Source organism: Lepisosteus platostomus, chromosome 10 (genome assembly GCF_059453375.1).
Source record: "Lepisosteus platostomus isolate fLepPlt1 chromosome 10, fLepPlt1.hap1, whole genome shotgun sequence".
In the NCBI taxonomy this organism is placed as follows: domain Eukaryota; kingdom Metazoa; phylum Chordata; class Actinopteri; order Semionotiformes; family Lepisosteidae; genus Lepisosteus; species Lepisosteus platostomus.
In genome coordinates, this window is record NC_142620.1 from 43089675 (window position 1) to 43104353 (window position 14679).

At 39.6% G+C, this 14679-nt stretch overlaps 1 protein-coding gene across 1 annotated transcript in view; it reads left to right on the forward strand.

Annotated features, from left to right (window-relative positions):
* The first annotated feature begins 7494 nt into the window (after positions 1 to 7494).
* Positions 7495 to 14679, forward strand: part of LOC148653748 (serine/threonine-protein kinase 26-like) — a 50263-nt gene continuing 43078 nt past the window's right edge. The window contains exon 1 of the mRNA XM_088649085.1: positions 7495 to 8015. Within this exon, the coding sequence (XP_088505211.1) occupies positions 7974 to 8015 (42 nt within the window). The 5' untranslated portion in view covers positions 7495 to 7973. The remainder of the gene's footprint in view (positions 8016 to 14679) is intronic.

The following is a 14679-nucleotide window of genomic DNA, read 5'->3' on the forward strand; positions in this document are numbered from 1 at the left end:
ATCTAGAATATTAATAGAAAGACTAAAGATATCTTGAAAATAACTGATATCTTGAAAATCTTGCTCCTTTGGACACTCTACGTCCTTAAAAGAGACCACAAAAAAAAAGTGGAACCATCAAGAATTAAAGGTGAGGGCCTGCATGAGATCACTGAAACACTTGCAGAATAAAATGTACATGTTTCACTAGCAAATACTGTAACTATGAAGCAGTATTTGAATACTAACTAACATACGAATTGTCCTGAGGAATTTTTTACAGGTATGCACAGGTACCCATCTTAAATGTTAAGACTCGCCTTCCTGTCACTCCTAAACATAGCAACCACTTTATTTATCAGTAGAAAGATTAATCTTTCATGTGTATTGAAGCGGAAAAAGCAGCAATTCATCTTAGCAAAGCTGACTGTGGTTACTGCAGGGTTCAACCAACCCTTTTTAGGAGGTACCCAGTTGTGGTTTCTATAATTATTTGGATTTTTACATTCTAAGAGTATTTGGCCTGTTCAGTCTACTTCTACTGACGGCCGTACAGGTTTCTCAGAAAATGAACCTATTGATCAAATGTTAATTGTTTATGTCATTAGTTGGTTTGAATAACTTCAATAGTTGCCTTTACTGCAAAATGCATTCATCGCCTCATGGAAAATGTCACATCGCTGCTCTCCGGTTTCTCAGACATTCATTAAGTTCCTATGTTAAGTTAATGGGTGGTGTGACATACTGTAACATTGTCACTTTTGCCTCTGTTGAACTGCTTCTAGAAAATCCAGAGCCTCCCTCAGACCCACTGCAGATTTAGTTTGCTGACGTTGGCAGGAAATCAAGATCAAATGCAGGGCCTGATGGGGAAGTGCTGATCCCCCTGGATCACGTCAGCTTTTCTTTCCAATTCCCCTTCGGACTGTGGCTTGTAGAGCCTGTAATCTTCACCCTCTGGAGCTCAGATCTTTCTTTATAGTGCTACTAGAAGAGAATGCTATATATAGTAAAACCAGAGCTATCATGGTTATAAACTACTACAATTTAATCAAAGAAATGGCTGAAGTCTTGACTTGAATAACAAAATGTAACCAAACAAACACGAGGGGCCTCTTTCAGTTCTTATCTTTCTTAGCGTTTGTGACTAAACAAAAGGGTAATGTTTCTTTTAGGCACAGTTTTGTTTCAGTCTGTAATTTTGTTTCATTCCGTAATTTTAAACAAAGAAAGAGCAAATCCTTAAGGAAGGATGTGCAGTGAATATGAATATTCATATTCTAAAGAAAGGCTTTCCCTAAAGGTAAAGGTGTTGTTCTAGACATAAATGTGATGCGAGTTGAGTAAAAGGTTAATGTCCTGGTCACAATGATGTCCTTTATACCTTGGGGAATCCCTGGAGTTTTTTTAAGAAGCATGTACTTCCTGCTTATTTCCATATTTGTCCAAAAGCAATTCACATAATACCTCAGTAAGTTTAGTTTGCTCAAAGAGGCTGTGACATTGGCTTCTTGAAGACAAGCTGTGTTTTTTTTTTCCACTGGAAAAACACAGATGTACAAGTTACAGGCTTTTCACTGTAAGGACAGGTAAAAAGATTACAAGTGAAAGAGAGAGAACAGTCTATTACTTTTTACCACAAGCAAGCCTTGAATGGGAAATACCTTTCTCGTGGAACTAGAATTCTATGTAATGGCTGTAGACAATGGAGGTTCAATGGGGAGGAAAACATCTTTAATTAAAACATCAGGAAGCTTGTCTATTTAGCTGGTAAAATGCTTTACATCAGGCAACACTAGCCTTAATTACTTCCAAAATACTTGTTTGCTGTATTCAAAACCAAACATAACTTTCGCTTTAATAAGCCCACAGTGCCATCTCCTGTCTGTGGAAGGAATGCAGTAAACCAGTGTCACAGTCATGTAGAAAATGAGTTAAAGGGTTTTGGTATAGCTATTAGGGCAGTGCAGCAGCTCAGTAGTTAGCATTGCTTGTTCTCAGTGCTGGGGCCTGGGATTCAATTCTAGACCTGTGGTGCTATCTGTGGGGAGCTTGTAAGTTGTACCTGTGTTTACACAGGTTTCCTCTGGGTGCTCTGATTTCCTCCCACAGTCATACTCATTCAAAACATATTGGTAGGTTATTTGGTTTCTGGAAAACTTAACTCTGGAACCCTGGGGTGAGCATAAGTTGTGTGAGTGTGTCTGTGTGTGCCCTATAACGGGGTGATATCCCATCCAGTGTGTATCCTGTATCGTGCCCGTTCTTCGATTAAATATGTTCCAGCTCTCCCATGACCCGGGATTGGATAAACTAGTTAGAAAATAGATGGCACCTACTGCAATTGAAGGACAAATATCATATACTGTAGGAAAGTCCTCCTGTTTTTCCATGTGAAAACGTTCCAGGAGGGTGTAGGGTATCCAGAAGCAGCTCCAGTCCTAACCTTCTCCCCTATCCTCCACTAACTACCTCCACTGAACTACACTACAAACCTGCACATTACCTGACTTTAACTTTGTTCAATACAAAGCACAAAACTGCTGTGCTGGAGGGGCTATGAAATTTAAAAAGTGCCTTATATTGTGATTTTTTTCACCTCATAACTTAGTGCTTTATCTTAATTTTTTGTATGACCCTTAGTTATGAAACTTGTGTACTGTTCAAATTTGTGGTGTCTATTCGTTTAGAACAGGGGTCTCCAAACCTGTGGTCTCCTATTTTTAAAGGGAAACTGAAGTCTCGATTTCTCAGAGCTATTATTAAATCTCGGTAACAAAATAAATTCATTGACAGCATGGAAAAAAAATTACAAGTTTCGAATTCCAAATTCATTAACTCTGTGAAAGTACTGTAAGTCTCCATGTTGTTGCAAACCCCTGGTCTCACCGTCAGACAAGAGCAAGATTTTGTAAGAATTGTGATGTGATGCAGCCCTTCCTGCTCACTAGTCACTGTAATGACTAATGTAATATGATGTACAGTAAGAACGCATACATACAGATTGTGTAGCAGACATTTCTCGGCAGAAGTGTTCCAACGTGGTTCAGAGCATGCAGAGTTAACAAGTAAGTACTATTTGTCGGCAAAACCGTCTCAAAATAGAGAGCAATAGTTCTGTTGGATTACAAGAGATGTATTCACAAGCCTGCTAGTTAACAATGTAATAGGGCCGGTTCATGTCATCGGCTGTTTTGTTGCCTCATTCTGAATTGCAGAATATGACTGGGTGCACCTGGAAATTTAGTCTATTTGATGTAGGTTGGAGGTTTGAAAGTTACTGTGTACATTTTACATTTATTATGGTTTGAAATATTCTTTCTTACACCAAACTTTAAAAAATATGGTTGCAACTCCCCCTTTCAAAACAAAGCAGGTGATAAATCAAGAAATGAATCTGCTCAATCAAGAATACTTTTTTTTTACTTACAAGAATACTTTTTATCCTCAAAGATCATTAAATCGTTTAATTTCTCAAATCACCTGTTTAATCTATCGCAGTTGTTCTATGACTTTAGAAATTGGTGATTTAATGGTGACTTAAAAAACCTCCTGGATTGGGGCTGCCTAGAATCAGGGTTCAAGATCCTTGTTTTAAAATGTAAGTTTAATAAAAGCATCGGTGTAACAGTAAACAGTAATATTAATGATGATAATGATTGTGTAATAACAGCAATAATAACAATTACAATATATCTATAATCTCAGTCTCACTAGGGGAAATACACAGCTTTGTTATGCAAAGGTAAGACTTGTGTCTAATCAAATCAGGCAAATGTCTCTCTCCAACATGTAGCTATGTCACTAATTAACTAGGGTTCAAAGGTCACGCTTAAGGACATTACAGTCAGCTGAACTCAGTTACAGTTGTCATATCAGACAGGCCTAACTTCCTCTATGAAGAGTTTTGAGTATACTTCTTCTACCACATGTATGCAAATATATACAAACTGACGATAACTGAAATTTGATTTACTCTATTGGCCACCAAGCCTGAAGGAAAACTTTGCTAAGGTTATTCGTGCAAGACAAGGCACAGTCAGAATAATGGAAATGTTTTTTTAAAAATCTAATATGGTCACCACATTGTGACCTAGAGTCTGACCTTTTTACCTGTTACTATTGCCAATGGAATTATGAAAGCATGTTTCATTGGTTAATTATAGGGATTTCATAGTCATTAAATTATTTTTCACTACAAAATCTATAATAATAAATAGGTCTTCAGGAACTCTGTTGCTAAGCCCCCTAATAAATTGGACATACTGTACAAACAACCTCCCGTCTGAACTACTGTAGACATCAGGTTCAGTTGGGGATTTGACGTTTATACTCTATTTAGAAGAAGAATGCAAAAATTCCTTGTCTCTGTTCTTTCTCTATATGCGACCATGCTATTTAATTTTGACTTTATGCCAGCAGAGCGTAATCACAGAATTGCGTCCTTCAAATCACATCTTCAGCTGTTAAACGCACGACGCAGTCCTGTTAAGGAGATGCGAGCGGTTGGAGAGTTTGTCAGGCAGGGAGTTCCCTTTTCATTGTGACTTAAGTTAAACATGTTACTTCATTCCACCTCCAAAGACCAGACATTACTGAAAGCACAGAATCAAAGCGGTAATTCTGAGGCAAAAACGCTAAGGTTATTTAACAAACGTCTCCACAACGCACCACATTCTCCAGTCAGCTCACCATAGAATATATAATTAACTAATACACTACTAAAACAGATGTAGATTATAATGTTATTGTCTTAAATTGCTGTTTTGTCATTCACAATAAAACATACTGTACTTCTTGAACTGTACCGTAATCAACCAGCAGATGGAGATAAACGTTTAAAACCTAACATTTGTTTTCGGAAGTGGCGTTGTTTTAGATCCGTACTAATGCACTGATACTTGATGTAGCCTGTGCTGTTTCTTCGTTGGGCTGTAGGTGGCGTACGATTGTTATTATACAATATAATAATAATAATAATAATAATAATTGCTTACACTTATATAGCGCTTTTCTGGACACTCCACTCAAAGCGCTTTACAGGTAATGGGGACTCCCCTCCACCACCACCAATGTGCAGCATCCACCTGGATGATGCAACAGCAGCCATAGTGCATCAGAACACTCACCACACATCAGCTATCAGTGGGGAGGAGAGCAGAGAGTAATGAAGCCAATTGATAGATGGGAATTATTAGGAGGCCATGATTGGTTAGGGCCAATGGGAAATTTAGCCAGGACACCTGGGTTACACCCCTACTCTTTTCAAGAAACGCCCTGGGATTTTTAATGACCACAGAGAGTCAGGACCTTGGTTTGACATCTCATCCGAGGACGGCGCCTGTTTACAGTATAGTGTCCCCGTCACTATACTGGGGCATTAGGACCCACATGGACCACAGGGTGAGCACCCCCTCCCATCCAGGTGCTGACCAGGCTCACACCTGCTTAGCTTCAGTGGGTTGCCAGTTGTGAGTTGCAGGGTGATATGGCAGCTGATATATTATATTATAAATATCTTTATAATAGGATATGGTGTGCGTTAGAAACGCAAAAAAAAGGTTTGTACTTTTAGATGAGTGTTTTGGAGATTTGATGGTGCTCACATAAATTCAGAAGAATGAGAAGATGGGTCTTTGCTTTTTTTAGTCCCCTAAATGTCTAGTGTGAGGTACAAACCCCCAGACTCTGCTATACAGACAGATACTTTGTAAGCATATGGGCCACTAACACTTAACATTACAAGCACCATGAACAGGCAATTAAGCATACTCACAAGACCTTTGAACCCTTCACTCAGTCTGGACTGTGACAGTACTGTATGATAATGAAGTCCACTAGTACTTCAAATCAATTAGAGCCCAGATGCAGTCCCATCTCCTACCTCTAGGAGTCCTCATTCTTCATTCTACTGTGTTCATAGGACACGAATGCCCCCAAACTAATGTCAGATGCTTTTGTTCCAGTGCTAAACGTAGAGAGTATTTTATTCTCTGATAGTATCTTTAATTATGAGTAAGAACTAAGCCTTTTTTCTTAAAGGTATCTTACTGAGACATTTCTTAGTCTGACCTCGCTGTGACATTCACATTTCCTGCTGTGTTGACCAGCTTGTGAGCTGTCCTTTGTAGTCATACAACCTACTTTGCCTTGACGTCTTTAAATAATTTTTAAAGTATGAAGATAATAATGTGGGTTTCTCAATTTCTTCTCGTACAGATATTGTTGTGCCTGTACTTGACAGTTTTGGCTTCAGATCAGACAGGTGTGTGCTGCTTGTCTGTACAAAAGAAACACACCTTACCGCTGGGCTCGTAACAGCGGGGTATGATGAGGATCAAGCAAACACCATTAAGCAGGTTGGATACAGGGGGAAATCTCTTCCACAAGTCCTTTTAAAAATAAAATCCAACCAAAACATCAACAAAGATAAAAGACAATTATTCTATCAAGAGGTTCAGAACTGCCATGCTTCTCGATACATTAACTTCTTTTAATTCACTTTAATTTTAATTAACTGGGGATTTAATGGAAGCAGGTGGCGGGCTGTTTTATACTTCCATTAATATTTTTAAAATAAGGCATTATGAATCTTATCAATGTAATAAAAGTAAATCAATTTACAGTATTTTAATGAGAAAAGGAGTGACCATGTACAGTATCTTTATAGAAGATTTGCTTATATACCGTTTGGAAAACGGAAGTAAGGCGAAGCAGTAAAAAAATAAATTAGTGCTCCCGAAAAAATAGAAAAAAATAAAACTGATGAAATGTAAAAAATATCATATGGATTGAGGGGAAAGCCTGAGCCTAAAAAACATCAATACTAAAACGAAAACGAGAGCAATAGTTTTAGATTTAGCTGAAGAGTAAATCTTGCTTCCTAATATTTTATTTCCTGACACCTTTGATTAATGAAATGTAATGTTTCGTAGTAATGTTAGTTCATGCACTGTGTTCCCTTTTATACAAAAATCCCAATAATCTCTCAACGTTTTTTGTCATACATAAAATGTATTTGTCAACGTTGTACATCCTTTCAGACGAACTCTTTTGCTCATCAAAATGTGGGTTTATTTTTAATCCCCCAGTTGCTCCCTTTATGGCATATTCGATCACTTTTTAGCTGCAGAGCATTTCTAGAACTGAGAAAGAAATCTTAACTCAAGTTTGCGTCCTTCTTGGTGTCTTAAAGTACCACGGCTGTTAATTCAAAACTTTAATTCAGTTTAAATGACCACTAAAATAAATCATTGCTATTTTAAAGAACTGTGAAACGGCCTGCTAAACAATATTTATCGTTGTTTGTGTCGAGCTCGTATCGCCGAAAGCCTTGAAGTGCGACTCTTACAGACGATGAGAGAAGTGCACATCAAGCAGTAACTGATGTGCACTGTAATAATGTCGCAGAGGCCAGGCCTGTCCTGTCGGGAAGCGCTACGTTAGCAAGGTATAATGGTAAAACACGCCTCTCGCAATCCCGCACACACTGTAGTCCCTAGCAGCAGCGGCAAGCGATGACGTCTGTGAATGTGGTGTGTGTTGACTCTGGCTCAATAACACGGCTCCACCCAATTTAACACAGCGAGCAAGTAGCTACTTTAGGAAGCCAAACATGGCGTTTGCATCTCAGTTCTGAGATGCTGTTCAAGTGTTTCTTCGTGAAGAAAGCACGAGAACAGCACCTAGGAGGTCACAAAAGCGACCGTAAAGCAAAAGGGCGCAGAGAACTGACAATCAGCCGACAAGGCATGGGAGCTTGGGCAGACTAGCAGTGAAGAGGGGTCTAGGCTTAAGCAAAGTTAAGCGGGGGGATAGCTGCAGTGTATGTAAGGGAATAATAATAATAGTGAGAAAACTTTCGGGCACGCACAGCGTTGCGACAGCTGCTCCTCGTTTATTTGCTTGGTGCAGCCTAAAAGCAGGAGAGAGGCTAAAAGGAGAATATAGCGCTGCTTTGGGGGAAAATATATCATTTTGGACTGGACGTGAAGATGGCCCACTCGCCGGTAGCAGTCCAAGTGCCAGGGATGCAGGTAAGTGAGGCCTCGTTATACAAACTTCACCTACGGCACTGGAAATTGCCCACACAGCACAGGAATTGCGCATATGCGGCTCCTGTTGACTCCGAGCGCTTCAAACCGGCGGATTGGCAGCCAGTTTGCTAGCCCTGGCTTTATTAAACAAAAGCCCAAAGCCGTGGCGATATCACAGTCATTTTTAAATTTGTTTTCAACGGTTCGGTTTCTGAATCATCACCGTGGTACAAGACGGGAAACGAGAATTATTCTTGTTCAATGGGTCTTAACCACACAGATTAGCCGATCACTCGCGTACTCTAAAATATTGGCAACGCAAGCGCATCCCCATAATGTATTTGTGAACTTTGAAGTTTCTCTCGGCTTCTGTGGTCATGCAGCCTTTGTGATTAAGCTGTGCGATTTATCTGTGCCGAAAATAACTTGCTGCGTTTTAGAGTCGCCTCCTTTTCTCCTGTTTTTGAACTTCGGCCAGCCGTTAATTTTAGCCTGGTCTAAAACTTTACGTACAAATCAATTAGCTAGGATCTTCCGTATTGTCAAGTTGGCTGTGTGCGCCTTAGTGAAGAAGAGAGGACAAAATAAACCCTGCTATTTGTCGTGATGGTACAGGTTTGCATTCAACATTTGTGCACTATGATCGCTGTAAACAGAGACGCTTCAGGTGTTTCGGTAGTAGTACAGGGTACGATTAACTGGTACTTAATGTATCTTAAAAGCACAGGAATGTTTGTAATTCTAATGTCAAGTACTGGTTTAATGTAATCGGAACAGAAATCCCAACAAAAATGTAGTTTTTATTTATCGTTGTGACGTATTTTTATGGTTTTACTGTTGTCGATGAAGAATGTGTCGGTTAGACGTTGTTCCTACGTTGTTTTATTACAGAGCGGGCAGGCAATGTTTAAATGGGCTTTAAGGTACTAGTTACGTGCTTATAGCGAGTCTCCGGGCATGTTAGTGTCTGCTTGTCTGCCCTTGGTACATGTGATCCAGGACAGTTTAAATTACGTAGGCTTCCTTTTTTTTTCACGAATGTTTTGCCACACACTTTCCAACCGTCCGTGGACGTCTGCCTTCCAGCCGGAAGCATTGGCTAGTCGTTTCAGTTTGAATTCCCTGTATACTGTAAAACCTAGCCACCTCCGGGCACACTTAAGCGAGCATTGTGGAGCTTAAGAGAAACCACAAGAGCAATCTATAAACCCTGGTAAAGTTTTAAGCCTCACACACCCAACAGGTGTAATTATTTCTGCTGACCAGGCATTCATTAGTCACACCCATTATTAATTATTAATGGGGAAGATCCACTTGTTATAGATGGAGAAATACCCTCATCTTGGTTAAGTTGATCTGACAGTTCCAAATAAGGTACTGAAGTGCCAATCAGAGTTATTAAGATGGTCATTACAGCAGTGTAAATGGTTTGCATTTAAGAATTTTTATTTGGTGTTTTATTTTACGAATGGTTTATGGTCTTCAGTTGGATTGTGTTGAGTCATTGCCCCTGAAACTAATTGGAGTTACTCATTGCTGGGCAGTTACAAGCTACAGGACACTGTAGCTAAGGAGTGGCTTGAGATTTATTACTGGATTAGAGAACAGCAACATGCCCAATCTGTATTATGATTTAGGTGTGCCCCTTTCCTATAATTACCATTCAGTTAAAAAAAAGAGAGAAAGCAGCTGTGAATCTTCAGGTTTTTCTTTCTTGAAATTGATCATTTAAATCCGTTTATGATAAACCCTTTCCCTGTCTGTAATAACGTAATAGCATGACCATGGTGGATTAGACTCTTGGAAATTCGTTTTGTGTGTATGTGAGCCTTTTCATGAAATAGTCACCAGTCTTTTTTACTAATTTAATTGTGTATGAGAGACCTTTCCCCTTTCCTTGTTTGACGGTGGGGAGTGAAGCTGGTAGCTGTGCTTTGCCTAGGATCGAACAGCTAATTATTTTAACGCTATCACTTCAAATAAATTCTCTGACCCCCTGCCAGACTGAGAATATAATTAACAGGTGTTAGAATTTGTTTAAACAAAACAGTACATTTTACAAAGGTGAGTGTTCTCTTATGGTAGTTCTTGTGCATGTAGAAGTAGTGGTGTTGAAGCGAGCCTGATAATGGTTTAAGTAAATCATGTATCAAACAAGACTTAAGGTATACATGTATGCTGTACATACAGTAAATAGACATCCTAGTCTGCACTAAACGCATGATTATTCATGATTATTACAAAGAACTGTCTAACCATGGGTAGGTGATTTGTAGTATTCTCCTTGGCCTTCCATTGAGGAGCAGAGTCCTTTCGCAGTGCATTGAAAACATCTGGAAACCTGAAGTATTTGCAACCTGCTCCCGGCACATATTTTCAAAGGGGGAGTTCCAGGTTCCAGGGAATTAGTTTAAGTGGACGCACGAGAAGGACAGCCTCAAATACCCAACTGCGCTACCCAGGTCACAATCAGTTAATTTCTCCCCGTCCTCCATCTGCACAATAAACTCTCATATCTTATCTCAGGTGTCCACAAAGAGCTGATCTTCCCCATTACTTCCAGGCAGCCCAGCTGAGTTTATAGGTACCTTTTGAAATCAATACCTGCTTAAAGACGGTAAATTCACTTAAAAGAACCAGTTCAACTTCAGTAAGTATGTATCAGAATAATAGTAAAGCTTTTGAAAAGGGACAGATAGTAGGACTGTAAGTCATTCAGAGTGGAGCTCCAGAATTATTTGAAAACTGCAAAATATGACAAGAATTAATACATTATCTGTATGGTATGTAACCAGGATTACCAATCCTGGTCTGTGGAATCCAACTTCTGATCTTTATTCCAACTGAGCTATTGAACCATTAATTAAAGTAATTTGCTGTTTTGGTCCTTTTGAATTTTTCCAGCTCTAAAACTACTGGAGATTGTAAGTTTTATATACTGTATATTTATAAAAGCACAAGTCATTTGAAATTTACAATATGTTTGGAGATCATTTGCAATTGTTTTAAAATTATAATCAGGGGTTCATGTAACTAGTATATACTGTATGTATGCTGAAGAAAATGAAAGTGTACCTCTCCCTTGAAGGTAACATTGCTAGCAGCAATGTAGGCAAGTATCCTTTTCTGAAAATAAATTGATTATGATCTTGAAAACGGCAAACAATGAAATCCTTCACCATTTCAGTATGTATGCCAGGGTTTCCTTTGGCTGTATATGGGCCAGATAGGCTACCTGCCTAAAAATCAGTACTGCCGGGCCAAACAAATTTATGAGTGCAGACAAAATGTACACAAGAATTCAAGTTGAAACGCTGGTTCATAATAAGAGACTGCATGATCATTTGCTTGCCAACAGCCACGATAGTGTATAATCTCATAGCTCTAAAGTGTCGCCCCTTGGAACCAAATCTTGATATTTGCTAGTAAACAAGTCGAGGTTGTTAAAGAAAATGAAGTAATGAATATAAGATTGTTGTAGAAACATGTGATTCTATTAATAAGCCAAGTGTTTTTTGCATGTAAAATACAAATAGTATCTGATCTAGATTTTCAATGGAAAATCTCATGCATTAGGGTTTTGGATCCTTGAGAGTTATGTTATAAGACATAGAAAAAAAAATGCAGGGTTTCCTTGCAGCTGAATCATCAGATCAGGCAAATACTGCGTCCTTTTGTCTCTTGCCACTTAATTTTCAAAATGAAAACGTGACTTTATGCCTCAGTGAGCACAAACTAATTAATGGTGCCTCAATAGAAAAAAAAAAAACTTGATGCAGATAGAAAACAGCTATGTGATTCAAGGGCCAAACTTTTCCCTAGGCAGCATCATGGGTAGCCTGCATCTCTGATGAATTCTGTACAATCAAACTAGCGGTTTAAGCCTAATAACATCTTGTTTAGGATAATTGTTTTAGTGACAATAACAATAGCTAGTTGGTTCTCTAGTTCGTATAGTAATCTAGCTGTTACATAGCTGGGGGCAGGGATAGGATACCGCATGGCCTAAGCTTTTTTCCTGCAGGTGACCCTACATGCGTACCCCTGTATATTATTCACGGTTGCATTATGTAATGGAGAGCTCAGCTGGAGTGAATGGGCGCAGTGTGGTGGCTCTGTAGCTAAGGATCTGCGTCTGTGCCGGTTTGTATCCCGCGGGGGGCTGAGGGATCCTACTCCATTGGGGCCCCTGAGCAAGACCCTTAACCCCAGCTTCTCCAGGAGCGTCGTATAAATGGCTGACCCTGCACTCTGACCCCAAGCTTCTCTCTCCTTGTCTGTGTGTCTCATGGAGAGCAAGTTGGGGTATGCGAAAAAGATACATTCCTAATGCAAGAAATTGTATATGGCCAATAAAGTGATCTGATCTGATCTGAAACCCTTCTCGGTTCTGGTTATCGGTGGCTAGAACTGGGAAACCCCACCATAGCAGCTGCAGCCGTTTCAGTTTGTCCAATTATGAAATTAATAGTCTAACTGGGAGTTCCGCTGGAACAAGAACCGGAAGACCCAGTGACCCTTGAAGGCTTGATTTGAGAACTTAATCCCTAACGTCGAATCTTTAATTCAAAAACGGCAGGCCAAGATACAAGTGGGCCTCTTCCATGTCAGGCATGAAACCTTTATTTGACTGCTGCTCTCGAAACGTGCAATTTTGGCCGTGGCAGTGCAGTGCTCCCTGTAGCCGGTGCACATCTGCCAACATGTGGCTGCAATTTTCAGGGGACAGATTTTTGCAAATTGGTACTTTAAACTTGGGCTAGGCTTCCAGTAAATACATGTGTTCACCAGATCCAGAACTGTAATCCATGGTGCAAATTACATGTCTTTCACAGTGTTGGGCTTTTACTTCTAAATATTTAGTATCTGCAGCTGGAGTGAGTCAAAGTATATACGGTGCACTTACCAGTGTATTGCTCTAATGTTATTGATCTCCTTTAAAGGATGTCTGTGATGCAGCCTGCAACATTCTGTGGGTGTTTTTTAATATTGTTTAAGTGGAATATCTTCCCACGTGCAAAGTTCTGCTGGCAGACAAGGGGAAAGATAAAAATAAAGAAGTCATTTATAAGTGCGTGCCATAACTTTTTAATCGTATTTATTCCTCTGTGTGGCAGATGCAGTACGCGGCTTTTGACTTTTGGCAGTTTGCTTTCTAATGGTTATAGTGCATCGTGAAAGTGATTATTAGTCATGCAGTTTAAAAAGCACTTTACCACGCTTGACATGTAAGAGACAGAGTTATGAATAACTGACAGATGATCTGGGTTAATCAATGCTATCAAGTCCCTGCCCTTCAAACCCATGCCAGCCAGTGAGCACGCAGATCGTTTGGATAGTGATTTAAGATTTGCTGATGGATGCAGTGCTAAGAGGAAAATGGTGATTAAATGCTCGTGAGTGCAGACAGTCCTCGATTTATGTCAGAGATTGGTTCCAGAAAACTTTCCGTAAGTTGAAATTTGAGAAAAACATTGGATTTGACTCTTGAGCCATGTGCCCATTTACTATTTCATATTTTACTGGTAGTAGGCTCCTATCCTATTCCATGCACTGCTTAGCTGGGACGAATACATTTTGTTATATAATGAATACACTGTAGGGCGGCACAGTGACACAGAGGTTAACATTGCTGACCTGGGTTCAATTCTAGACCTGGGTTGCTATCTGCATGGAGTTTACATGTTCTCCCCAGGCTCGTGTGGGTTTTTTCTGGGTGCACCAGTTTCCTTCCACAGACCAAAGACTTGCTGGTACAGTATGTTAATTGGCTTCTGGGGAAATTGTGAGTGTCTGGGGAAAATGTGCTTGTCTGTGTGTCCTAGTGTGCCCCGTGATGGACTGGTGTCCATTACAGAATAGGCTCCAGCTTCCCCATGACACTGAATTAAATAAAGCAGTTAGAAAATGGATGGATGCATTGTATTCTGTAATAAAATGAGAATTAATGATTGGATTAAGTAGGCTATGGAAATGTGAATAGAATTTTATGGCATAAAGAGTAGCAGTTATTTAAGGAAACTCTTAGTAGTTTTCATTTATATATGAATATCTGTAAAACATGCTAATCTTAACGGTGATTAACATATAAAAACAGTGCTTTTACATCAAATTTAACTTAACATGTGGAGTGTCTGTATCACTTGGAGCAGCATATACAGTAGAAAATGAATTTATACCCTTGATGCTGTTTATGTCAGTTGTGATTGGCAGGATCTACACTATTGCCACCTCTCCTACTAACATGATAAACTGGCTCCATGGATAGCGTACAACAAAGATCCTGGTGGCCATCTGGGGCTCCGAATATAAATTGTGTTGTAACTTAGACTTCAATATAAAAGATAGCTAATGTTCTGTGGAGAGACGTTGCAACTGTGATCAAAGTCAGGTGTTAATAACCGGGTCCCAGCTGTGATTGCTCACTCCAGGGAACCAAAATGAAAATGAAATATCCTTTCAACGTGACCAGTGTTGCACAGCTTTGTTTGGGTATTTCATGCCGACAGATTAGGTTGTACCTTTTCTTTGCAGCACAAACTGCCGTGCGTCTTCTTTGTTATTTGATATAGTGTTACTGCACCCTCACTTAAAAGCGTGATATTTTTTTAATTGAAGGTCAGCATACAATGTAGGCCTACTGCCTTGCCAAAGCAGATGGGAC